Source organism: Pangasianodon hypophthalmus, chromosome 13 (genome assembly GCF_027358585.1).
Source record: "Pangasianodon hypophthalmus isolate fPanHyp1 chromosome 13, fPanHyp1.pri, whole genome shotgun sequence".
Taxonomy (NCBI): domain Eukaryota; kingdom Metazoa; phylum Chordata; class Actinopteri; order Siluriformes; family Pangasiidae; genus Pangasianodon; species Pangasianodon hypophthalmus.
This window is the reverse complement of record NC_069722.1, coordinates 5,017,759-5,045,584: the sequence shown is the minus strand read 5'-3', so window position 1 is coordinate 5,045,584 and position 27,826 is coordinate 5,017,759. Positions and strand designations below refer to the sequence as shown.

At 40.3% G+C, this 27,826-nt stretch overlaps 2 protein-coding genes across 10 annotated transcripts in view; one reads left to right on the top strand and one right to left on the bottom strand.

The window, feature by feature from the left end:
* The window catches only part of gpatch8 (G patch domain containing 8), a 33,288-nt gene extending 19,736 nt beyond the window's left edge, over positions 1-13,552 (top strand). For 4 of the 9 annotated variants that reach the window (XM_026916111.3, XM_034309884.2, XM_026916112.3 and 1 more), the window contains 6 exons: positions 4,279-4,320; positions 7,204-7,271; positions 7,367-7,453; positions 7,727-7,870; positions 8,130-8,260; positions 8,518-13,552. In XM_026916111.3, coding sequence (XP_026771912.2) covers positions 7,245-7,271; positions 7,367-7,453; positions 7,727-7,870; positions 8,130-8,260; positions 8,518-12,409 — 4,281 coding nt within the window. In that variant the 5' untranslated portion in view covers positions 4,279-4,320; positions 7,204-7,244 and the 3' untranslated portion in view covers positions 12,410-13,552. Of the gene's footprint in view, positions 1-1,756; positions 4,321-7,203; positions 7,272-7,366; positions 7,454-7,726; positions 7,871-8,129; positions 8,261-8,517 lie in introns of all 9 variants that reach the window. The other 5 variants (XM_026916103.3, XM_026916108.3, XM_026916105.3 and 2 more) reach the window with 2 other exon arrangements.
* A 3,170-nt stretch (positions 13,553-16,722) lies between these two features.
* On the bottom strand, positions 16,723-25,503 carry gosr2 (golgi SNAP receptor complex member 2). Its single transcript, XM_026916876.3, has 6 exons — positions 25,314-25,503; positions 24,048-24,112; positions 21,734-21,842; positions 19,164-19,296; positions 18,925-19,065; positions 16,723-18,602 (listed from the first exon to the last, which is right to left on the bottom strand). The coding sequence occupies exons 1-6, from the start codon at positions 25,340-25,342 to the stop codon at positions 18,441-18,443; spliced, it is 639 nt and encodes a 212-aa protein (XP_026772677.1). The 5' UTR covers positions 25,343-25,503; the 3' UTR covers positions 16,723-18,440.
* Positions 25,504-27,826: the final 2,323 nt, after the last annotated feature.

Genomic DNA, 27,826 nt, shown 5'->3' with positions numbered 1-27,826 from the left:
CTCAATTCCTCAAACAGGTGTAGATGGTGTTTGTGTGCTTCTGCTTTTGCAAGACTACTGCAGGGATTAACCTTTTAATCTGTGCTTAGTATGACAAATGTGTGGGTTCTTGTGTTGCACAAGAGCACAAAAACACCCACTGTTGGTCATCTGTTATTTCTCAGCTGTTGCAAGTGGTGAAATCCACTACATACACTACGTTTATGGTTTGTACTTCCGCTTTGACTGTTCAATCAGTTAATCCGTTCATAAATTAAAGGCCCTGCACTATGAACTTTATTTATGAATGTCGTGGGTTAAAGATTTCAGTTGTATCAGATTTATATAGATCTCTGTGTTTGTGTCACTGATGCATTTTCTGTTCTCAGGGAAGAATGAAGCTGTGGTTGCAGCCTGAACCTGTCACTGCAGCAGAGATTTGGTCTCTGCTTCAGTGTGTAAATTAAAATGGTTAACTTGTTTTGTATTTGAGAAAGACCCAAGAACCACACCAACATAAAGGGAGTGTTTTTTGGTGCTGTGCTGAATTTTTTTCTTAGTACAGCATTAGTATATCTGTTATAGATAAGGAAAGGACAGTGAAAGGCTTTGAAAGGTTTGGCCGGTTCCATAGCTGTGGTGCAGGAGAGATATTCCAGATGAGATGAAGAGAAATTGATTAGCTGCATGTCCTTATGGAAAGAAGGAGACTTAAAGTGGGAAAAGCACAGTGGAAAGTGTGGTTCATGGTGGTGCTGCAAATAAATTACTTCATTCTTCCTAAGCTTGCATGTTTGGACTGTTAGTCATGTTATTGCTCATTTATGGATTAGGATGCACAGGGTCCTCTTTTGTGAGTTAAAGAAAAACTGCTCTAAACTGAATAACTTCTACACACGTGGCCTGAATGCAGTGAGGCAGTAATTCATCTCTCCATACTGGCAAATAGAAGCTCTGGTAAAGGTTGCAGATGAAGATCTCAGGATGCCTTATTATGGTTTGTTTCATTTCTCCCGTTTACATATTAGCAGAAATTAGACAAAATCAACACAATTGCATTCAGTTATGATTAACTGAGGAAGACAAAAATTTAATCTAAACTATACCACAGCGCTGCTGAATTCTTGATTCTGAGTGGTCAGAAGGTGTTGACTTATTTTTTGTAATAATTAATGAAAAAAGAGAGAGGAGACATTTATTTAACATTTATGGAAGGAGTCTCCAGTGTCAATGCTTTGTAACAGATTTCCACACCATGGGAAAACCTTCAAGACAGGTGTTTGCACTTTTTTTTTTTTTTTTTTTTTTTTTTTAAACAAAAACTTTTAACTTCACATGAAAGAAATAAGAGGCTGGTGAGGGAACGACTCTTTATAGCTGCTATAACACAAGTGATAACAGGAAGTAACTTGTTTTGTGGACGTTCCACAATATTAAATGTAACTATAAGTGGATGAGATGTATGATTGTCTTTTACTAGTGATGCTCGTCGTAGATGTTGACAGAAAGGAGAAATCCGCTGCTATACTTTGTTGCATGTTAAATGGCATTGTCGGCATTTAACATGTAGTGAAAGAGATTTATTCTACTGTTACATGGAAACTCATGGGGATGGGAGTTGGCTTTAACTGGAACTTTATGTGGAGAACATAACCTCACCATACACTATCTCTCCTGCTCTCCTGTCACTGTAATGAATTGTCTCCCGATGCTTTGAGTTTCCATTGTATTGACTGTTTTTTTACTCTTCTTTCTTTTTTGCTCTTTTTTTTTGTAGGTAAGGTTTGTAGGAACCTCCCCTGCCCTTTTTGTGTGTCTGTATATGTGCGTGTGTGTGTGTGTGTGCGTGTGTGTGGATGTTTTGCAATAAATGAAGATGTCCCTTTACAGTGTAGCTTAACGGCCTCTCTTAGTTCCCTCCTGTAAGCTTACAATCACTAAACTTTCTCTGCCCAGAATGCCAGCGCTACGATTCCAAACTCACACCAGATTAAAAATCAGTAATCGAGTAGCTTACTGTAGGACAAATGACAGTCTTTTTGATTTTGTTCACCCTCGATAGAATAGTCATTTTTGTCATTTCAGTGCTTCTGGCTGCGACGAGGGTGTTTCTTGATTGGCTGTGAACATGAGATTTGGGTCCTCTGATTGGCTTTGAACTCATCTCTGCCTTTACTTCTCCCATGATGTTTTTTTTTTTTTAATAGCTTGCAGAATGAGCCTGAATCTCCGCCCATTTCCCCCCTTCCTCCGCCTCTCAACCGCTCTGTCGGTTTGCTTGTGTCCACTCTTGTGAAGTGACTGTACACGTGGTAACGTGGGTGTGGTATTTCCACGTGAATTATGTACGTGTGTGTGTGTGTGTGTGTGTGTCTGTGTGAGAGAGTGTCTCACTGGTGAGGGGGTGGGGGTTCAGGTGTTTGGCTTGCCAGGATTAAAAAAACAAAACAAAACAAAACAAAAAAACTCACACCATCCTGCCTGCATATACATGGGTGTGTTTTGTGTGTATATGTAAATAAACACCCTGCCAACTCTTCTCCCCTCTCCAGCAAAGCATGCTGGTCATTTGTCACTCAGACTGGCAAGTCTTGAGTTTTAAACAGTGTGGAAAAAGTTGAGTGAAATGACTGAATATTATCATTAGGGTGAAGCCCATTGTGCTGCTTTAAACTTGTGTGTTTCACACATCTGCTGTAAAATAATGCAAAACACATAAGAGTCAGTGTCTTTCTCAGTCACGTATATTAATAAACCATGACCTGCATGATGGATGGGGAAAGGGGGAAGCAGGGTGGTAGTGTCCTTATTTGGTTTGGTGATTTGATCTAAAGGTAGAATGGGAGGGAGAAAGTAGAAGCTGAATTTTTTAGGATGAAAGGTTTTTTGAATAATTAATAGGGATGCATTGATACTGATACCGATATCAGATATAGGTCTGATACTGTGCTCATATGATACTATATGATGTACATTGAGGAGATACATTGTCGCACTAAAAATAAAAAAAATTCCACAAAATGACAGCCATCTGGACATATTTCATTATTAACGATAGCTTTCAAAGCAAAGCAGACTACAACTGTGCTCTGAGAAAATATCAAGAGAAACGGCAGCATTTTCTTACAAGTAACCTGATAAAACATCTTAAACATAAAGCATGCAGCAACCAACCACAGATGTCTACACACAATGCTAGGTGAGTGAAAATATCACCTCTTACCCAGTATGATGTTCTTGATGATCAGCTGCTATCAGTCATCGAAGGAATTGATTCACAGTACTGCATTCATGATTGGATTTAATTCGATTTTCAGAAAATTTGAACAAAATTTTAAGGAAAATTATTATTTTAAAAAAAAATAATAATGAACAATGCAAAACAATGCATTTTTGTCAGTATAAAACTTAAGTGAATTAAAATTTGCTACAGAGGTTTAACATTGCAAACAATATATACCTCAGGTTCACAGCATCTTAAATATGAACAAATTTATAAATTCTCTCAATTTTTGATGGAATAATCAAAGTATCTGACTTGGGGCCTGATATAATGAGCTCAGTAGCAGAAAGAGAGCTCCAAAGTCAGCTAAATTCTGTTTCCACTGCCTCTTTCTCACAATGTACAGAGTCACATTTTTGCATTGCGATTTCACAATGTATCATTACACCCCTAGTGAATACAAAAAGGTATTTTACGTACAGCAGTACAGCAGTGTTTTTCTGAAGAGAAACAAAACCCTTTCTTCTCAACTGTAAGACTACTCGATCTGACATAACCAATGTAGCTAGCTAATGCATTTCATTTAAAATCATCTAGCTAATGTTATAAAGAATGAGCCTAGTAGATTTTATGGCCACTATTTAAAACCATGTACTGGTACTTGTCTGAACACAGTCTGGTACACCGTCTGGAAAAAAAAAAAAAGGTATTAATGCATCCCTGTTATTTATGTACTATAATCAGCAATCCAGCTGATGAATCAATGGAACAGTGATGTTAGTTAATGGTACATATGGAAAAAATTTTTAAAAAGACTCCCTGAAACCTGGGCTGGTGTTTCTGTGAATCAGCTGCAGTATAATATTTAAAGTGGAGAAGGATGCCAGGAAGCCAGGGGATGGTGAGAATGCATTCCCTGTAATCACCCAGAGCCTCCATGGTGATAGAGTTGCATCAAAGCCTCTGCTCCTGAACCTCTTAAACCCCCAAACCCTAACAGTTCACCCCTTGTCCCCTGACCCCTCTCTGTGTTCCTCAATCTTCCTGCTTAACCAATTGGTGTTTCTTTTTTGCAGCATTATGATCCTGGCCATGTTGTGCTGATGGTAAACTTAGTGGTAAATGTTATTTTTCCCCCTGATTGAAATTGGTTACTTTTGTTGTTGTTGTTTTGTTTTTTGTTTTTTTTTTATTTTCTCCCTTGATATTTTGTTTTGCTTAATTTAATTTAACCCTCTCATATATATATATATATATATTTTATTTATATTTTTGTCATCAGAGCACACACATTTAATAAGCTTCAACTGTTTCTACCTCTATATTGTCATTCTGCTGCCTGTGTATCAGTGAAATTTACATCACTCTTCCTGAGCATTTCTCATCTTGTTTGTTTTCAGTTTTTTGTGTGATAAAACTTCCCCTTTTTTAATTTCAATTTACATTGTTCACTGGAATGCGTAATGCTAGATGATGCTACTGTTACACCAGAAAATACTGAAATTAAGTGAGCACTTTACGATCATTTAGCTTTGGCCTGATTTGGGACTCCATCCTACTTTTATAGCAAAATGACCAGTTGGTTTTTTGTCTGATACAGAGTTAAATTAATGTGTATTTTGACTGGAGGATCGACAATTAATGCTCCAGATTGTTTGTATCATCAGAGAACACTTGTCCTGTTTGATTGGAAGGTTGGAGTCCTGATAGGCCCTAACTGTTTTGCATTCTGTCCTGTTTTTTTTTTTTTTGTTTTGTTTTTTTTTAATAAGAAGAGTTGTACCACTGGGTTGAAGCTCCAGACCCTCACACAGTACTAAGCAGCCTTACGGCACAGATGCATGTCATATTACAAAAGGGCTGGGAATTAATTAGGCAGAGCACTAACGATGCGTTTGCCTTTTTTCCCTCTTTTTTTTGGTGAAGAGAGAGGTATTATTATGTTATAATTATATACAAAGAATAGTCAGAAAGTCTTAACTCCTACCTACAGTACATCATGTTTATCTATTAATAGGAATGATGATAAGGGACTGCAAAGGGGTTAAACTTCAGAGCTGAACATCATGAAAAAAGTTTGTTTAATTCCTAGCTCTTAGAGGTTCTGTGAAATCCAAAAATCTTGGACTTAACCCTACATTTAATTTAGCTGGTGCATATTATTTTTTTTAATGGGATTGCTTCAGCCCAAGGGTGTAAACTGACCCAGCATATAAAATTAAAACCAATTAACTTCAATGACATAAAAAGAGGAAGAGTTTAAAAAAAAAACTGAAACCAAACCACATAACTGATTTGAGTCTCTAATTGAATGTGACGTGGTGCCAGCCTTCGCAGCAGCAGTTTAGTATGACTTCTGTTCTTTTGCCTTTCTGTCTTATTTGAAACCGCCCCCCTCCCTGTCTGTGTGTCTATCTGTCTGCCACCCCTGCCCCCCACCCCACCCCCAACCCATTCTCACTCTCTCAGGTAAGTACACCTCCCAAAAACCTGCACTGTCACCATGGCAGCGTCTGGCCTGTGACATCACTCTGCTGCTGTAGCTCAGTGCTTGTATCATTCTTTCATCTCTCTCTCTCTCTCTCTCTCTCTCTCTTTCTCTCTTTCTCTGTCTGTTCTGCTTTGTTTGGCTGGTTATGAGTGGATTAAGCAATTATGTGTCAGTTTCTGAGTAGTTTTGATTGTCTTTATTTTTTCTTTTGATTCATCCTGGTTTTGTTCCTTTTTTTCTGAAGTTAATTATTATTTGACCTAGCTCTTTTCACAGCTTGTGTTCCAGTACACATGGCCAAATAAACTTGGCATTAACAGAGCGGAAATGCTGATTAAGACTTAACTTTTTTGGCATCACTGAAGGCATTTACGCATACCTTTAGTGAGCTGCTCAGAAATTGCCCAGTGCTAAGGTTTGAAGAGGATTCCTCCTGAAGATAATTCCATACTTAACACATTTTGTGTAGGAGCTTCGCATTTTAAGATCGTACTACCCTGCTACGAGTTTCACTTAAAATACACCACTCTACTTTTCCCCCATTAAAAATGGCACATGATCCTGTCAACATATTAAACTGGAAGGATTGATAATTGCGCAGGTGTTTTGAACTCTCACGTATTAACTGACGCCTTGGAAGTCACGCCCCCTTCCCCACATCAATCTTTCAGCTATCGCTCTCATCTCAACTCCGTTTTCCCTCTTTAAAAACAAGACACCCTCGCTTTCTGTCAAGGTAAATGGAAAATGTTTTGAGTTCAGTAATGTGAAATAAGATCTATCAGTGTGTATTTGACTTGGCAAACATCGAAAGTATATAACATCAGTTAACTACATTTATTACGGAAGTGTCGTTTACCACGAAATGGTAAAAGATACTTTTCAGCCGAAAGTGAGGGGAAACTTTGACTTAGGACAAAAAAGAATAAATAGGCCCACAACAATGCCTTTCAGACAATCTCCAGGTCTCCTAAGAATTAGAAACATGACACATCATATATTACTGTAGACTGCAGAGAAAGTAAGCATCAATGAGATGGATCACCCTCAAAGCTGAGGACACTGTAGGGACACTGCGACAAATTTAATCCATTCAATATCAGCCTTCTTCCTCCCTCTCGTCTCCCCTATTCCCTCTCATAGCTTTAGCAGTGGTGTGCTTTAAAACTCCTTTCATTTGCTGGGGTTATTTGAAAAAAATTAAGTCATGCTTCATTAAGTGTGAAATGGTGCATACGATAGTATCCAATCCCATACTATCAGACCCAGTGTGTAAGACACATTGTGGCACCGTTTAACGCAGAATGCCGCACATAAAGCTGTGAGAATGGCTAGCATTTGGTTCACTGTAGCTTTCTGATCTCTTGCACTTGAAGGCAGTCTTTCTAACCCAGCACCCTGTGCTCTAAGCAGGCTGTCCCACTCTCGCTTCGTTTAAGGCCCTGTTCAGAATCTAACATCTGCTCTCTTTGTCTCTCTCTCTATGTATTTCTCCTTCCTCACCTCACAGGACGCACTGACCCTGTACCCATCATCGTCAAATATGATGTCATGGGGATGGGACGCATGGAAATGGAGGTGAGAGAATTTGTGCATCGGTGTGACTTTGTGAACTACTTTCTTTCCCCCATATGTTTGTGTATCTCCCTGACCTCTCTGTGTCTTGGTGACAGCTGGACTATGCCGAGGATGCGACAGAGAAGCGGCGTGTATTGGAGGTGGAGAAAGAGGACACGGAGGAGTTGCGGCAAAAATACAAGGTGACTCTTTGGGTGGAGAGAGAGCTTAGCTTGTAGCATTTAGATCTTCTAGGGAAAAAAAAAAACACTTTACACACATTCTGTTTCTCTCTCTCTCTCTCTCTCTCTCTCTCTATGTAAATATTGCCACCGAAGTTTCCCTGTACTGTTTTGGAGAATCCTACTAGCTTTGATCTTTTTCATATCATCTACATAGAACACAGATGTTTACACAAAATAAATTTCATAAATGTGCTGTCCTCTTGTTCATGTGTGTACATTGTGTTTTTTCAGGATTATGCAGAGAAAGAGAAAGCCATTGCCAAGGCGTTGGAAGACCTGAGAGCTAACTTTTATTGTGAGCTATGTGATAAGCAGTATCAGAAACACCAGGAGTTTGACAATCACATCAACTCTTATGACCATGCACACAAACAGGTAAGAGAAGTCATTACACTTCACTATTCATAATGATGTTCATGGACAATTTGTGTTCATTTGGCCCTATGTTTATTAAGGTTTTTTTAGCCAAGTTTGATATTGTCAATGTGCAGTACCTAAACATAATCACTTCTGTGCTTGGCAATGATTTTCTCTTTCTCGGTTATTCACATTTTTATCTGTAGTCAGAAATTGCTAGATTCATCTAACCTTTTTTTCTCCTTTTCCTTGTGTGTGTTTTTTTTTTTTTCCACAGAGGCTGAAAGAGCTGAAGCAGAGGGAATTTGCCCGGAATGTGTCTTCACGTTCCCGCAAGGATGGAAGAAAGCAGGAGAAGATGCTGCGGCGTATACACGAGCTGGCAGAGCAGAGGAAGCAGCAGGACTGGTGAGTGAAATGGCCACTGCTGTCCTCTCATGGCTCTAAGATGATACTACAACATGCTGGAATGCAGTTTAGCATGGCATGCATTTAAGTCTTCCGTGTACTCGGGATGGTTCAGTTAAAAGTGGTTAAAACTTCATTTTAAATAGTATATATATTATAGAGTACCACATGCTAATCTGTCATTTTTTATCAGTAATTATTAATTATGAAAAACCATTCTGAAATGTTTTTTCCCCTCTTTCCATCCTTTTGTGCAGTGTTCCTGGTAGCGGACCAATGTTCAAGCAAACCACAGTGGCAGTAGATGGAGAAGAGGGTGGCTTCTCAAGCATTGATGGTGTTCCTATGACCCCAGATGGTGTGACGGAGGAATCTTCTGGAGAGGATAAGGGAAATTCTGGTGGTTTTGGTCAAAGCTCCCCAAAACCAGGACCAACTATCAGTTTCTCCCTTCGCAAGAACACTTCCTCTCCCACACCAAGCGGAGGATCCCACACTCCCAAAGTTAGCGTGTCCTTCTCCTTTGCTAAGAAAGCACCTGTTAAACTAGAGACAGCTGCTGCTGTGTTTGCAGACCATGGAGAGGAAGCAATGGAAGGAGAAGAGAGCCAGGAAGAAGCAGTTGAGAAGATGGCAAGTGAGGAAGGAGGTACAGCATCCAGCACTGACAGCCCACAGAGTGCATCAGGTGGCATGGGTGTAGGGGATGAGCAGCCACAGTCTGATGATGGCGGAACCCTGGCCTCCACCCTTAACAAGCTGAAGATGATGATGAAGAAGGAGGAAGGTTACTCTGGGCAGGAGCCGCAATATTATCATTATATGCCTCCTGCACACTGTCGGGTAAAGCCTCATTTTCAGTTTCTGCTCTTCATGAAGGCCTCTGACCAGTGTGGTAGTCGGGAGGAAGAAGAGGATGGGGAGGAAGAACAGAAGGCAGTACAAGCGGAAGGAGATGAGGCACAGAAAGAATCTAAAGACAATGATTGCAAATCAGAGAAGGACACTATAAAAGAGCCTGTAAAGGAACTGAGTACAAATTCTACTTCATCACCCAAAGTAAAAACAGAAATATCAGATAATACTCCAGGAGTAGTGAGCAATGCAGATTCCTCAAGCACTGTTTCCCAATCAACTGAAGCTAAGCAAGGGTCATCTGAACCTTCATCTGAAGACACTGGCCCTCGCATGCCAACAGGACCCTTTTTTCCTGTTTTGAGTAAGGATGAGAGCACTACCTTACAGTGGCCCTCTGAACTCCTGGAGTTCACTAAGGCCCAGCCTTCGCTATCCTACAGTTGCAACCCTCTTTATTTTGATTTTAAGCTGTCTAGGAATAAAGGCAACAGAGGGGGTAGGGCAAACAAAGCTGCTAAACCTGCTAATACTGATGGTGGAGAGGGATCCAAGCCAGAAGATACCACTAGCACTGCAGCCACAAGTAGAGAAACTAGCACAGCACCACCAACCCCAGGTGTCAACACTGACAAAAAAGATGAATCTTCCTTGAAAGAAAAGACTGCAGAGGATGAGAAAAAAGACAAGAAGCTAGAAAACCCTGAAGATGGAGTTGGAGGATCCAAGAAAAAGAAGAAGAAGAAGAAACATAAGAAGTCAAGCAAGAGAGCCAAACGAAAAGAAAAAGAGAAAGCGGAGGGGGAGATGGAGACAGAGACACCGGGGGAGAAGACCAAAAAGAAAAAGAAGCACAAACGAAAGAAAAACAAAAATAAAGTACGTGCCGAGGAAGATGAGAAAGCAGGAGAAAGTAAAGAACAGAAAGATACAGATGGCAAAGCTGGACCCAGTTCCTCTGCACAGCCTACAGGAGGGACTTTGATTTCAGATGGAGGAAAGAGAAAACGGCTCCATAAAGAAGTATCACAAAGGGCAGTCCCTCATGAGGGCAGTACAGGAAAGCCCAACTCTTCAGAAGAGCACAGTGGTACAAAACGCCCCAAACCTGACCCAAGCACATCAGTGGCGTCCTGCTCTGCTTCTGCCCAGAAGAGTCCTGTGGGCGGTCGACCGCCAACGAGTGAAAGTGACGAAGATGGAGGCTCAGCATCTCAGCGCTCACGCCGTCCTCACCGTCATACTACCCCTCCCCGTGAACGGCGTCACCACAGCGAGGACTCTCGACAGTCAGGTCGCTCACATAGTCGTTCCTCTCGCAGAGGAGATCGTAACCATAGGCGTAATAGAGGTAAAACATCACGTAGTCGGTCATATTCAAGTAGCTCTGAGCGTTCCTCTGCAGGAAGCAGTGCTTATAGTCGGCGCAGCCACAGCTACTCAGACAGCTATAGTGACTATAGTGGAGAACATCACCACAGAACAAAAAGATGGTCTTCAGACTCTGAATATGAGAGGAGAGGTGGTGGACGTTCACACAGACGACGTTACTCCTCCTCCTCTTCTGAAGACGACTCTCGCTCACGCTCACGCTCTCATAGCCGCAGAAAGCACCATAGACGGAGGCGTCATCGCAGCAGCAGCCGCAGTTACAGTCGTAGCAGCAGGAGCAGCAGTGCTCGCTCGTACCGACACAGCAGCTACAGCCGCAGTCGCAGCTCTGCCAGTCACTCGTCCAGCTCCACCAAAGGCTCACCACACCGGCACAGTCACAACCGACGGGCTGACAGCTCATCCCGTCGACGTGATTTTAATCGCTCTCGTATCTACCGATCACAGTCTCCAAGGTCTTCCTCATCCCGTGCACAGCCACGAACCAGCAACTCAACACAAGCAACTAAAGGAAGTGGGGGCGGAGGAGGCGCTTCAGAGCATCGGAACTCACTCACAGCACGACAGCTTCTCGAAAAAGTCCAGTCTCGCAAGGGCGGTGAAGATTCTGGTACAGGAAGCAAACCAGGCACCAAAATTAAGGACCCTCCACAGGGATACTTTGGGCCCAAGCTCCCCCCTGTACTTGGAAACAAGAACATGTTGCCCCTATTTGGTAAGCTGCAAGCAGGGAAGAAACCGCCATTACTTTCTGTAATGCGAACGGATGATGGGGAAAAGTCAGCGCTTGGAAAGGGTTCTGATACAAGTAATGAGGTGATTCTTGTGGAGCCCATTCGTGAGTTTCCTCCTCCACCCCCACCACCACCTCCACCAGTCCAACAGCAGCAGCAGCAGCAGCAGCAGGTGGATGAGCCCATCTCAAATACTGTGGTCTCAGATGAGGCCAGAAACCAAGCCTCAGAACCCCAAGTGCTCCATGAATCACGGTCAATGTTTGAGCAGGATTCAGCTAAGGTTATGCCTGCATACCAAGGTGAGCCTGGACAAGACCCCAACAACCCAATGATGGATGGATGTATTCTGGGATCTGACATGGGCCAGCAAACAGCCATGCACGCCTATCAAGGCTACCCAGTGCCCAATATGGAGGAGGAGGACATAGGCATGGAGGCTGAAGAGGATGGCTTGGCACCACTGGAGAGCCAGCCAATCACATTTACCCCAGAGGAGATGGAGAAATACAGTAAGCTACAACAAGCAGCACAGCAACACATCCAGCAGCAGCTTCTAGCGAAACAGGTGAAAACTTTCCCCTCAGCCGCGGCCGCTGCAGCAGCAGCTAACTTGGCAGCTGCTGCCAGCCTTACCCCTGCACCTCCTCCACCGCCTGCTGCTCTACAACCAATCCACATACAGCAACCTGCTGTGTCTGCAACTTCAGCCACATCAATTACAACAGTGCAACATGCCATACTGCAGCACCATGCAGCTGCCACGGCAATGGGCATCCACCCTCACACGCCACACCACGCCCATCCCGCTCATGCTCAGCTCGCCCAAGTACACCATATACCCCAACATCATCTCACCCCTATTTCTTTGTCACCTTTGGGCCATACATTAGGCCACACTTTAGGCCACTCATTAGGGCACACTGGCCTGATCCCAGCCCACCCTTCTGCCTTTCTCCCTGGGCAGCCAATCCACATAATCCCAGCATCTGCGCTCCACCATGCCCCATTAGCTTTGCATCATGTCCCCCATGCAGCCCTTTACCCTACTCTCTTTGCACCACGGCCAGCCACCGCAGCTGCAGCAGCAGCTCTGCAGCTCCACCCTCTTCTTCACCCCATTTTCTCAGGGCAAGACCTTCAGCACCCTCCTAACCACGGCTCTTGAGATGAAGCCTGTTCTTTCTCTACAAAGAGTTTGAAGCTCTTCTCTAAGGAGTGTGAGAGGTAGCCTTGCTTCTGGGCCCTCTTTTCATCAATGGTTGCCTCTCAAATGTAACATCAGTTGGGCAGGTAAAAGGACAATATAAAAACAATTAGAGGAAATACTGGCTTCTTTCTAATGAAAAAAAAAATGGGGGGAAAAAAGTACAAGTTTAAAAAAAAAAAAAAAGTTATGACGGAGAAAAGCTATGTGACAAACGCTCCCAGAAAACTCATAGTTTCCTAACAATTATGAATTTGTTACAAAATCCTCTTTGCAGCTCTTAAGCCCACCACTGGATTATTTTTTGTAATAGTCTGTTAAACTATATATTATTCTTGGTCTTATTTTAACCCTGCAGCCAAAGAGACTTTCTGTTTTCAGTAATGGTGCAGGCATATAATCAAGAATTATTGTAAACATATATTCTTCTCCAAGTGAAGAACCAAAACAAGAACAGGAATTATGTGAGAGGGAGTGAAGCCATATTTCATACCTAATGCAACTTTAAATGGTTTGTGATCAATCAAGGATGAAAATGAAGAAAACCGAACACAACTGAGGCTCTTAACAAAACCTTGATGTCAGAAGATGTTGATGTTTGTTCTGTTACACTGTCTTGGGTTGCCCCTACGCTCTGATGGACCTAGGTTGCACTGAAAAATGGACATCAAGATGCTGCTTTTGCATCATGTAAGAACTGTATGATTGTAGTATTCTGCAATAATTTTATTTTTTATTTGATTTTAAATTATTTTCCAGTTTTTTGAGCTTTCCCTTGTGTAATTAATTCTTTGTAAATAGTTATCATAAAGTATTGTAAAATAAGACGCCTTTGTAACTGTTTAAAATTAGTACAAAAAAAATGAATAAAAAAAAAAAACCCTAAACAAAGGAGGGCAGGAAAACAGATGATTTGATTAGGGCTGATAGAATAGAGCGTGAACCTGCTGTACCTGGAGTGGCCATTGGTCGAGTCTATGATGTAGAGGACTGGTTTGGGGTGAGGGGTGTTGCTGCGTAATAAATTGAGTAAAAGGAAGCAACAATATTTACTTTTTTATTCTTTATTGATGTGTCAGAAAATAAAGCATTTTGAGACCTAAATGGCTGCAGTCTGGGTTCTTTGTATGTATTGTATTCATTCGAGTCAATGAGGTGCAGGTCAGTTTTAGCTGATCACCATTTAAAAAAAAAAAAAAAAAAAAAAAGTGCTGAAGCAGGTTGCTTCATTCATTCATCTTGGAGGGAACCCAAGTGGACATGGGGAGAACTCTACACACAAGAAGGACCTGAGCTCAGAATTGAACTGGGTACTCTGGAGCCATTAATGCCAACTACTGAAGCACACAGCATGTCAAAATCATGTGTGATACATTGATTACAGACTTGATTACAGAGCCAACGCACAATGCTGAGCATTAGCTTAAGTGGTGCAATGCTTTTCTCCTGTTGCACTCTGAAGTAGTGTGCACATGAGCCATGATTCTCACCTCACTGTCAGTCAGTACAGGCTTCTCTATTCAAAAGAGAACCTGATGCTCATACTGAAGGTCCTTTCTACACAGTACTCTGTTTGGCTTCATAGTATGTCTGTGGAAGAGTAATTACTTTTATAATTACACTGTCTGGTGTAAATGTGTATTTCTGTAAAGCTGCTTTAGGACAGATGCCTGGAAAATGCTACTTTGTATAATGCTAATGTAAAGTGTGGTAGAGGAGAATTTACATCATTTTCATCCTCATCATGGCATTCAGAGAGACCTCGTGCCCTGTAGGTGGTCATCCTGGAAATGTTTCATCATATAAAGGTGATCAGTCAGTATTAATTTGTGGTGAGACTTTCCTTTTAGGGAGACAAGTGGAGCCAAACCACGCCAGTGGCTCCAAAGCATAACAGAGGCACCATTCTCTTCGTGTAAACAACACAGGAAGTTTGGCTTATCTGACCATATCCCTTTTTTATTTATTTATTTATTATTTTTTTGGGTGCAATCTCTGTAGACCAGTACCTGTGGTTTTTGCAATACTGAAAATGTGCTTTTGTCTTTGAGGGGTTTATGTGCTGCAACCTAGTCTCGCATACCAGACTTTTTCGTCGACTACTTTCACAGAACGAGGGACTATGACCACAGATCCTCTTTTCCAGCCTGTTGGCAAATACACATTATCTTCTTTACTCACCTCTGATTCAAACTAAATTCAACTTTTAAAGACAGGATTCCTTGAACAGAACTTTATTCCCCAGTCCAATAATGATCTTCGCATTGCATAACGTGTATGCTGTTGTAGACACCGTCGGTCTTGGGGTTGAAGAGAGACATCTTCCCTTTCATCCTCCAGCAGCCTTCAGAGACTACCATCTTCTTTCTGCAGTCGGTTACTCCTATCCTTAGGTAGGAGTTTTGCAGACACAAAAGCCACACATCTGCTTGGCTTCTTGTGTCTTGCTGACTCTAGCTGATCCAGGAATATTAGGGGTACCAGCTGTGTGATAATGGCTCCCAGTGTCCTGCAGACTGTCCTCTGCTTTCCTTGCCTCAACCAGACCCTCTCCACCTTGTCCTTTATTGCCTATGGAGGTATTACAATAGGCTGCTTCATGGTTAATCTCAACCCAATGGAGAGGATACATAACACAAGTCAAGTTTGTTAATTTACTCTCTTTGGCTCTTAAGGATTTTTGGAATTGTGACATTGAACTATTTTCTGTAACTCAATGAACTAGCAGTACTGGATTAAGCCACCAGGTGGAACTGATTGAGCGTTCAATGGCAAAGTAACTGGGGCTTGTTTACTCCATAGTATACCTAGGAGGAAAAAAGCGCATTACTGTTCTGTTGGAAACAGAATTGCAGGGTGTATGTGGAAATACTCAAAAGTTTGAACACATTATATATTTTTCAATTTGTTAGACATTTTGCTAAAAGCTTATGAATGAAATTTGTTTCTAAGACAAATATAAGTGCCGTTAATGCTATTGCTAATGTGAACATTTATTTATCAATCAAAATGTATTTTCTTTTACTTAAAAACAGTGTTTTCCCAAATGCCCAGTTTTCATGTAGAATTTAGGTGAAGCAGTGAAGCGCTTGACCTCTTAGGAAGTTTAAGAAAAGCCTCCTGAGTGAAGCTCATCATGAAGCTGGTTCAGAAGATGTCAAGAATATGCACAGCTTCATCAAGAATACTGTTAAGAATTTTTAAATATAATTCCATTGTGTTAATGTCTTCACTATTATTCCAAACTGTCCAAACTTCACTTCATTTAGTTCATGCTAAGAAGAACAGAAACCCTTAGAGCCAACTCCAGAGTACAACTCCAGGCCTGGAGAGCCTCAGTCTAGTACAGTCTGGTGGACTATTAATGTGCACTCCTGTTTTGTACTGTCCTTAAATGATACTTAAGTTACCACCACATATTGCTGACCATTTTCCCCAGAACATTTCTTATAACTATCTTGTAGTTACTTGCATTTTACAATAATGTGGCAGATCAGAAGTGCAATTAACATCTGCGCTGAAGCCAGTACCCAAGGCTGCTTTCACACTTGCCATTTCCATTTTTTTTCTTCTTTTTTTACAGAAAAATATTGGCCTTTTGTGCTGATACGGGGATAACAGCTAATCAGATTAAATTAGATGTATTATTATCTTAAATAAAGATTGTTTTTAACTGGTGATGAGTTTGTTTGCCTTCGCTGTAGCAGTTGAGGAAGAAAATCAAGAGAAGAAGAGTTGCTTGTAGCCACAGTTAACGTCAGATGTACCTGTGAATAAAATAAATTAAAAAAAAAAACATTATTGTTAGGTGTAATATTGTAATCCTGGTGCTTTGTCCTTCGTGTTTGTTGTTGTTTTTTTTTCCTTCTTCTTCTCCCGAGTTCTGAACAATCACACAATGTCACTTGACGTCATATAAAAAGGTGTTTGATGGTTGAGGAAAAAAATGGCAAGTGTGAAAGCACCCTCATTACCTTGAAAACTGAAAGTCATGGCAGAAGTGATCATTGTAACTAAGGTCATTAAGGACATGTTTGGTGACTGTTGGGACATTAGATAAGCATGATCTAAAAAAAAAAAAACAGTTATTAGATAATCATCCCAACTCCAGATATATTCTGATCTCTCAGGTGCATCAAGAACTGCAGCTGTGACAAATATCTATGGATTTCACTATGATTTTGGAAACTAGTATGTGTGTATACCTGGGGCTAGGGAGATATGATGCTTTACAGTCTGAATGTGTGCCAGCTGAGACTTGAGATGAGGTTGCAGCTGTTCAATAAGATCTTTCATTTCCTATTTTCCCAGGATCTAGGAATTTCCAAGGCAAAAGATATGGCAGAAGAGTGATGTTGTACAAGACACACAGAGGACAACAAACAGGCCTGAGTTAAATGGACAGATTGTGTCACTGTATATAAATATACACTCACTGAACATTTTATTAGGAACACCTGTACAGGTGAATTGCATTCATGCAATTATCTAATTAGCCAATCGTGTGGCAGCAGTGCAGATACGGGCCAGCAGCTTTGGGTAATGTTCACATCAACCATTAGAATGGGGGAAAAAATGTGGTCTCAGTGATTTTGACTATGGCATGATTGTTGGTGCTAGACATGCTGGTTTGACTATTTCCATAACTGCTGATCTCCTGGGATTTTTCATGCAAAACAGTCTCTACAGTTTACTTAGAAGGTGAAATAAAGTAAAATATATCCAGTGAGTGGCAGTTCTGTGGATGGAAACACGTTGTTAAAAGAGGTCAATGGAGAATGGACAGACTGTGTGTGTGTGTGCGTGCAACATGTGGAACCTTGAGGCGGATGGGCTACAACAGCAGAAGACCATGTTGGGTTCCATTTCTGTCAGCCAAGAACAGAAAGCTGAGGCTGCAGTGGGCACAGGTTCACCAAAACTGGACAGCTGAAGACTGGAAAAATGTTGCCTGGTTTGTTGAATCTTAATTTCTGCTGAGGCACACAGATGGTAGGGTCAGAATTTTGGACCAGCAACATGAATCCATGAACCCAACCTGCCTTGGGTCAACAGTCCAGGCTGGTGAAGGTGGTGTAATGATTTAAAAAAAAAAAAAAAAAAAAAAAAAAAAACTATTTGATTATTGTTGCTGACCATGTGCATCCCTTCATGGCCACAATTTACCCATCTTCTGATGGCTACTTTCAGCATGATAATGCACCATATTACAAATCAAAAGTCATCTCAAACTAGTTTCATGAACATGACACTGAGCTCAGTGTTCTTCAGTGGCATTCCCAGTCACTGGAGCTGAATCCAATGGAACACCTTTGGGATGTGGTAGAATGGGAGATTTGCTTCATGAAAGTGCACCTAAAAAGTCTGCAGGAATTGTGTGATGTAATCAAGTCAACATGGACCAGAATCTCAAAGGAATGTTTCCAACATCTTGTGGAATCCATGCCACAAAGAATTGAGGCGGTTTTGAGAGCAAAGGGAGGCCAGTATTAGTATAGTGTTCCTAATAAAGTGCACAGTGAGTGTATGTATAGACTGAGATATGTACAGTCCTGTGAATGTATTTGGGTTGGTCCATTTCAAATAACCCTCCTACCTCCAGGTTTCTTTCAGTAATTTCTAAGACTACTGTAAGAGTACTTGTAATTTTACATATAAGAATATGAAAGAAAATCAGACGATTCTGGGGGATCAAGAGGGTCCGTTCCGTTCAGCATCGTCCTTAAACAGGATATTAAAGTTGAGAATTAACAGAGGAAAAAATAGAGAAGGAACAGTTTTTCCAGTTGCTGAGGTCTTTTTTTTGTGAAACACCTGTTGAACACTCGATATGATAACAGTTTATGTCACGGAAAATTAGGCTCAGGGAATCAAATCAGGTGTTGTCAAACAGGATGAGTGATTTAACCCGAAGGCAATGTGGAGTAATCCGACCTGGATTAATATAATCACTCCATGATATTAATGTTTGGTCCATTTGAGGCAAGAAGGTTCAGCTCAGGTATTTGACTACCAGGAACATGACTATGCAGGTGATCAGCATGCCGCCCACCATGATGAACTTATCCTGAGTGGCTCGTTTCTCAATCAGACGCATCACTGTGTTGGACAACCCCAACATGTTGGCCACGTCCAGCATCTTCTTATGGGTACCCTGTCATCCAAAATGAAGAAAGGTTAGTAAAGCTCATCTCACAGGTAAATCCTAAACAGATTAAAATCATAAGCACCTGATGCTTCTAAACCCTTTACTGAACACATGGTATGACTGCATACACACACTGATAACTAGGAAAGCAGGAAGAAGAGTACACACACTCCTCTCTGGAAACAAGCAGTCACCCTGGCTACATGTGGTGAAATGCACAATCTGATCCCCTGATCCTATGCATGTGTGTGACAAGGTGAGAAAGCATTACTTTGCTTATATGCTTTTGAGAAATCTAAAAGTGGGGCTTCACATTTTTCAAACACACCTTAAGCGTGCTTCTCTGGTCTCTGAGGCCATTGAGGATGCTTGCGCCGGAGCCAAGAAGGTCGTCCATGCCTCTGTGTGCGCTGTGCAGGCTGGTATTAAACTGAAGAGTGTCATCTATGGGGATGGAAGTATCTGCATCCTACACACACACACAGAGAAAGTATTGATGAAGAAAAATTAGAAAACGAGTTTCAGATGTATGTCAATTTGTCTGTGTGTGTGTGTGTGTATACTGACATTGGTGGTGAAAGTGCGACTCATGAGCTCCTCCCTTTCCCTCTCCTGAGCCTCGCGTGTGTATCGTCTCTGCTGGAAGTTCCTCAGGGCTGACTGCAAATGCTGCACATCATACTTCAGTTGCTCCACACGCCTGTGGCCAGACGAGGAGCAAAAACAGAGTGACTCATTCTATCTGTCAGCACGAACCGTCAAGCATGCATCAAGTTACCTTGAATTTAGGTTTGTTAACAGAGTGCCATTAAAACAGCAGTGCTGTTTAGATAACCTGTGAAAAACCTGCAAGTTGATTATATTTGAACATCCAATCAGCTACTTGTTAATGTAACCAGTAAAGTACCAGGCCTGAGAGTGTGTCTTCTGATGTGTCTCAGTGGCATACAGCATCCTGAGGGAGCAGATGAGTACTTGCAGGTGTGTGTGACTGTGCATGCATGCATCTCGGGTTCAGGTCTGTTTACGGAGCACCGTAGCCCGGGTGTGGTGATGACAGGACCTTATATGGAACGGTTACAGTGCCAAGTCTAGGCACTGTATTGTCATGTGCACAAAAAACGTGAAACGAAACTATTATTTGCATTTCATTTCTCGGTGCAGACATACTCACTCTTCTAAGAAAGAAAAGGCACTGGTGAGACATTAAAGCTGTGGTATGTGGCATCATTTGAGTTCATCGGTCCATGAATTTGGTGCTGATGAGGCAATGGTCTGCCTCTTGCTGCCGGATTCAGTGACCACTTCTTTAGTGTTGCTGACACTGATGACAAGTTATTGTCCTGACACCACTCTCTCAGGAGTCGAGCCTCCTCTCTTTGGCTGTCTTTTCATTCGTGATGTCATCAGCATACATTACGACTGAGTTTGACCACACACTCATGGGTGTATGACGAACACTGCAGAGGGCTCAGCACATTACCTTGGGGAATGCCACTGTTTAATCAGTGCTGAGGAGAGATCTGCTCCTGATCCACACACTAGGGAGGTCCCAGCTCCAAGAGCTTGATGATGAGTCTGGGTAGGAGAACATTCAGCATTCAATGCTCAGCTCTAATCCATAATCCAGAGCATAGCAGTTTTTATTGTCCAGGTGTGTGTTATAAAGTATGAGGGTTACAACATTGTTCTCATACTTCTTGTTTCAGATGTATGAGAACTGGACAGAGTCAGTTGTATCTGGAATGATGGTTCTAAGCATGCTTGGACATCTGCAGTTTTTAGTCCAGTATGTTTTCCCTTTCTGTGAGAACACAGCACTCGGAAACCAAAACAACTGTTTCAAGAGAGAATCAGAGAGCAAGGTTAGTCCCAGTCTGCCTCCAAGTGTATTCTAGCACTCTGAGAAAGCAATTCGACTTGACTGCTGTTAATGAACTAATGTTGTGTATTATTTGTTTGCAGAGTTTGTAGAATTTTTTTTGCAGAAAAAAGATCAAAAACAGAAAATAAATGCTGGATGAGATACACAAAATGTTTTAAACCTGTTATTTATATAATTATCTCCATGCTATGTTAATTTCTACGCTACCAAATGTGATTTCTATATGCACTTGGCAAAGGTTTGTTTGCCTTTTTCCTTTGCTGTATGTCTGAAAGTATGAAAAGTATATCCGCTCTGCATGGCCCTCCGCCAAATATTTTTGGCTTTTTGGTTCATTTAATTATGTGCAGTTTGAAACAGCAACCAAAAGTACAGATTTTGTACTTGGTAAATGGACTACTAGGTGTGAAAGCAGCCATGTTGCAGCCTTTCAAAGCAGTTCACTGCAGTGGGAGGGAGTGCAACCAGGTGATAGTCATCAAATCAGTCCACTTTTTGTCTCTTCGTTATGGAGATGATAGTGGTGTTTCTGATGCACTTTACTGTCTTGCAGAGACCGATTAATAATGTCAGTGAAAACACAAGCTAACACGTCATTGTGGAGTTGCTTGAATGTCATACTTACCTTGTCAACAGAGACAGTGAAACTGGAGCCATGAGGTTCCAACAGAATGGCTGATTATTATTTGTCTATTCAAAGCGAACATAACTTTTAGCTCCTCAGACAGGGAGGCTCTGGCTGCTGTGGCTGGGATTGGCTGGGGATTGTAATCATTAAGTAGCTGTAAACCTCACCACATCTGAAGATCTTCCATGGTGCTACTTGCCTGTGATTCCAGTTTATAGCTGTATTGTAGTTTTGTGTGTTTAATTGCCATAGGGCACAAACTCATGTATCCACCCACGTCGCATACCGATACTAACCTCTTCATTTCACCATTAGAGCCCATCAACTGGAAATTAGGTGTTTCTGTAATTACACACTACACAATGGCAGGCACTGTTCAACCATCCACAATCTGCGTTTATAAAACTCCACACGGAGCACGTGCTTGGAAGCAGGTCCCTGTTTTCAAAATAGGTTTCTACTCACTGTCACCATAATCAGGAACACTGTGTAGCACATTAGGATAAGGAACAAATCATATTCTTATGAAGAGAAGATGAACAGCCTGGCTCCAGATTGCTGGCTCATCCTGATGGACACTCTTAACCGAGCGGTTCTGAATGTGTGCGAGAGGACGGAACTCACAGTTTGGCATTCTGACGGCGATTCAGTGGTTCTTTCCCGGCCAGGATCTCAAGTCGTTCTAGATGAGTGAAGACCTGCTCGATTCTGGCCTGCAGTTCATTTTCAACCACTGTGAAAGACACACACAAACAATCACACCACAACACGCACTGAGAATCCATTTTACAGCTAAACAACAACAGATTATTGTGAATGATACTATCGAGAACAAATCCAACACAACGCATGTTTAGTTAAAGTATCATTGTAGACCATGAAAAACTAAGTACAATAATATTTAGTTTAAGTCTTTTAATGCTCATAAAACTACTAAAAGAAGTCTCATAAAAAATGGCAGGATTCACATGTATGCAAAAAATATTCAAACAGGAACTGCTAGTTAACGAGCTTGCATTTGCCACAACTAGACACGTGTGTGATTTCAGTACCTTCATTTCCATTGTTATATTCTTAATGATTTAATTAGCAGCAGTCAAACCTGACTAAATATACTAAAACATCCTAATTTTTGTCACCAAGATACTGTGGCTAAAAGTTTTCAGTTCATCCTGTAATGAATGTGAGCTCTAATTAAACTAGTATGCAAGGAAAAGGGAATATTAACACTTTAATCAATTTGTTAAAGTCATCAGCTTATCCGAGAGCTGATTAAAAATACATATTGGGCTCAGAGGTAGTGGTAGAGATAAATGTGAGCCACTCCTCCTCTCTCTGCAAACCCAAGGCTGATTGAGGACCAGGATGTGTGCCGTTTCCTGGGAGAGGCTCTACAAAGCTGGTGGGAAACATTATCAGAACTTCAGAGTAGCTTAATGATGCACACAAACAGTGAATCGGTCCAGCTCCCCACCCACCGAGAGACTCTTCACACTCGTACACACAATCGTATGATGTCATCAACACATGCAGGCGACTGCTCGGCTGAGATGGTTTTCTGTCCAAACCCAGACATGCGTATCAAACCCAAACTTGGAAACCCCTTATCCTGAGCCTTTCTTCACCCACTCCTCCCTGTCCTTCCTGCTAGGGCACCAGACTGACTCACTGCTCTCAGCTCAGCCCCACCTCAACACGTCACTCAGACTGTTAAAAAAAAAAAACCCTGAGCTGAATCTAAACACAAAACAGTGCTGTAAAAAAAAAATCCTGTTAAAAACAGCAAACTATCTGACAGCTGGCAATGTATTAATTATTTACCACTGTAGTATATTAAAATAAAAAAGGCCTATATTTGTAATGATATTTATAAAATTAATTATATCAGAGTGCTGCTGAATTCTCGATTCGGATTAACAGCAGCTCTGACAGGAGTAATTCAAATCACAGGTTTATATTACTGTATTCATTCTAATAGGTTAAATGTTTCTATAACAGATTTACAAAATGTGTGTAATCATCAATATGGTGAATTTTTTCATAAGGAGACATTTATTTAGCATCTATATAAGGAGTCTCCAGTGTCAGTGCTTTGTAACAGTCAGAGGTAAAGCTATAACGTCAGGATGGAGGTCTTTATTGTTTCTCACTAACATGACAAGCTGCTTTTTTTTTTTTTTTTTTTTTTTAAATCTCTTATTAACTTAAAGCGAGACACTGGTGAGGAAACGACTGTTTATAGCTGCTATAATGATCCACAACTTCCAGAACTTTAGATGCAACTATAAATGGATAAAATGTACGTTTTCATTAATAAATACAAATTTGGTGGCTGTATTATAAGGCATAAAAACAAAACATTTCAGGAAGTGCTGTTACAGGAAAATCATCAACTTCAGGTTGGTACCAGTAACAGAGTTTTGCATTGGGCTGCATCATACCATCCCGTCGTATTTTCCTTTAACAGCAAGCCACCAAGTGTTTTATTACTTACTTACCATAAAATGAAGTTAAGCTTGTTCTAATGTGGGCAAGCTCTTTACAGTTAGATGCGGGTTGAGACACTGAGTAGTCATTTCATCATGTAAACCATGGGCAATGGTTCCTTCTCAGCACAACACTGATATGGTTGTGTGTGTTTGTGTTTGTGTGTGTGTGTGTGTGTGTGTGTGTGAGACTGTATACACTTAATCAGACATGTCTAGCTTTTTGGTTACAGTTGTTAGAGCAACAGCATGCTTGTAACCTGCATGTTGCTACATGTTGCTACATGTTGCACAACTGATGATGGGACTCAGAAGACTGGAGGGATATTTGATACTGAATTTGCATGGAACTATTCCAAAACAGTGCTAGGCTAGTTATATTCAGTTCCTATCATAGGCAAGGTGTGATGAGTCACACATATGTGACAAAATGGAGGGAGAGAATCACTTACGGTGCACTGACTGTCGCTCGGTTGTCTCCAGTCGTCCCATGTTAGACTGGATCTCCTGGATTTGTCTGGTAATGAGAGACAGACAAAATGAAAGTCACAGAGCAGGGTAAAGGCTGAATAACACAAGTATGGGAATGAGGTAATTAATAATTTATTTAGCACAACTACACAAACTAACTGGGACTTTCTCAAACGCAGAGGGTGATAGGATAACAACAGACCAAAGTAACTATAATAATTAAAAATAAAGATGAAAAAAATGAGTCATTAGCTACAGTGGCAATTAAGATGACGTCCAAGTCCACTTATGTTCACACCTGACTACGACAGCGGCTGTGACACGTCACACAGCAATGACTGCTATGCTGATAACCAGTTAGACCATTTCCATTCAAAACATGTCACATAAACTTCATCTTTCCTAGTTTTACTAAAACTGTGCTTAAGGCTGAAGCAGAAATTCTTCATACATGTTTTAAGAACTTATTCAATCCAAGTAACTAATTACTACAACAACTTAGTTGATTGTGATTCCCAGAACTATCAAGCCATTAAAAATGATCAGACTGTGGAGTCTCTGGCTGTATGTTACTGAGTCCTGGGGTCTCAGGAGCACAGTCTAAACACTAATAATATTTAATACACTGAAATGTAGCCTGTGTATTTTCAATGAGTGATATGAAACAAATGTCTTCTCTCTCCTTGGTGTTAAAGCCGAACTCACTACTAACTCTGAATTTAATAATGACAATACAACAACAACAATAATAATAATAATAATAATAATAATAATAATAATAATAATACCATTTTATTTATTTATAGTATTATAGGCAACCAAAATCCTCAAATCATTTACATATAAACGTTCCAAAGATTAAACTCATATTTATGATAAGGCACATTAATGCAATGGTTAATCATTCATTAATTAAATATAAATTCATAGGAATAACTCCAAATAATAAAAAAATAACCTTAACTTAAAAGATAAAATTAATATATTAATAAGATAACGACTATAAACTACGTTATTAAATATTAATTTTGCATTTTATTGTTTAGTGTTAATGTTAAGGCCTTTTTAAATGTTTTAACAATTTGAAAAATCAATACAACAACAACAAAAAGGAAAACTATATCAAATTAACCGGCGAATTCCTCATTATTAGCCAACAAGCTAACAGCAACAGTGTTTATAGCTAACTCTGCTAGCTCCCGTTGCTAAGCGTTCAAGATCACTCGTAAAGACGCGCGTGCACTCACTTGTTAGTCTGGTGGTAAAGCGTCTCCATTTTCTGAACCGAACTCGACCCGTGAAAGTCCTGAAACGATAAAAAAAACCCAAGGAAACTTCTTCCTTGTCGCTTTCGTTTCTGTCACTTTCACATATCCAAGTGCATCATCTATACGAACACGTCAACAGGAAGAAGCGGACTCTGCTCTGACCCGGTAGAGAGGCGCAAAACGCGGAAGTAGTTTATGGCAGCCATTTTATGTGCAGTCTGTCAGAACTGAGTTCATCAGTCAGTTGAATCCCCTAATGCAAAAGAAGTCCAGTAGAATTATTAATAATATCTACTCCGAAAGTATAATATGTATAAGCCTAATGCAGATTAAAGCAATGAATGCTGTTTTTCTTTTTCTTTCTTTTTTTTTTTTTTTTTTTTTACTATGAAGAATAAAGATTAGAAAATGAACACAGTAACTGCAGTGTGTTTAGGTAATTATTGTACATGTGGTAGAAGTAAAGTGTAGTGCACAAAGAAACAGGAGATTTAGGACTAAAGTCAATCAGCTGTACAAGCCAAATGCTTCTAAAGCTGTAGGAGGTGAACTCAGTAAATATTCAAAATATACTTAATAGCCTATATATATATTATTTAATCTTAACATTACAACTTAAAAACTGTTTAACTGATATTTAAACAAGAAACAGTTTATTTATTGCCCATCTCACAGTAGTCAAGGTTTGCTCACTAAAAAACTAGTTGTCTCAGCTAACTGGAGCACAGTGTTATGTGTCATATACAGATATATTATGTAATAATCGTAAAGTACTGTAGCCTTCGTGCATCATAACATTCAACCATTGCACATGGGTATTCATCAAGCATTTCTGCAACTTCACACATAAGTTTTGATCAGTTATAGTGAACACATCTGTAGTAAAATTATGACAGATGCACAACAGTAACATTGGATTTTTACCCCGGTATAAGGGGCATTATTATTATTATTATTATTATTATTATTATTATTATTATTATTGTTATTATTATTAACTGAAAGCTGCAATATGATTTGACGTCTGTAATTATTTTATGTGAACATATTTAGAATGAATATTTAATATTGTTTGTTAAAACATCGGTTTTATACTTAAGGATTGTGTTCTTGGACAATATGGGATGATAATAATAATAATAATAATAATAATAATAATAATAATAATAATAATGGTAGTAGTATTAGAAGTAGCAGTAGCAGAATGGCAGATATAAGATGTCCTAATCCACATTTTTCCATACTTATTAGAGAAATTGTTGTTTTATAGAATATAAGTTGCGTAAACTGTTAATATTGATCTGATTAGATCACTGTTAAATATTCTTTCATTACAGTTGGAAATGATCTATGAGCTACACCTGAATCATCCCAAGACATCAGCAATCTACTTACTTATTTGCCGTTACATTTCCACCACGTATGACCGTGATCTCTGAAAATCCCCACATTTCAGACAACTTTATTAATGAGCACATCACTCTCTCTGTAAGCTGAATCATCCATCAGTTGTATTCTTTATACAATCAAGATATTTTTCTCCAAGGACAAAATTGGCACCTGGAGTCCAAAGTGTTGACTTCACTGACAGGAAAGACTAATGACAAAGCATCTCCGGGCTAAATTTTGTCAGCTCCCACACTCAACTTGTCTTTGACTAATTACGCACGTTTCCGCAGTTCTGATTCGAAGCAGCAAGGAGTCTTTCTTTGCCCCAAGTCACAGACTTGAGTGGTGATATCAAACATCAAACGCAGGAAGGAGAGAGAGAGAGAGACATGGAACCACTAGGTGACAGACTGTTTGCTGACAAGCTTGTCTGAGTTTTTGACATGACAGGAAGAATGAAAGACATTGATTTCTCTACATTAAGAGGTTGTTGGGATTTTTTGCCCTTTGGTAAAATATCAACTGTGCATTCTCAGGAGATCTCACTATCTCACAATAGGTAGGACATGGTGAATAAAAAAGTAGGTGGTTCAAGGTTACATTTAGTGCCAAAAAAGTTCCAAATGCTCTCGTAATGGCGAGAAGTCAGACTTATCAGACTAACGTGTCATGGACAGTATGGACAGAGGTTTGGATGCAAGTGCATGTTTATTGGTGGCAAATGGCAAAGCGGACAAATCCACAGACAATGGTTCAGGTGGTCAACAAATAAGCTAGAAGAAGCAAAGCAAACTATGCAAATAAACTAAACAGAGTCAAAATGTGAGTAATTTTTTGATAAGGTGAATTTTTCTATGAGGAGACTTTTATGTAGCTTTTTTTTTTTTGAAGGAGCCTTCAGTGTCAGCCCATTGTGACAGTTTTCCATCATGGGAATGTCTTTAACACAGATGGCTTTGCACTTTGCGTTTCTTGGTAACATGACAAGCTGTGTTTTTTTACCTTTAAGAGAGAGAAAAACAAGAGGCTGGTAAGGGAAGGACTTTTTATAGCTGTTATAACATAAATGATAACCAGAAATAAAAGCTTTTGGTGATGTTGAA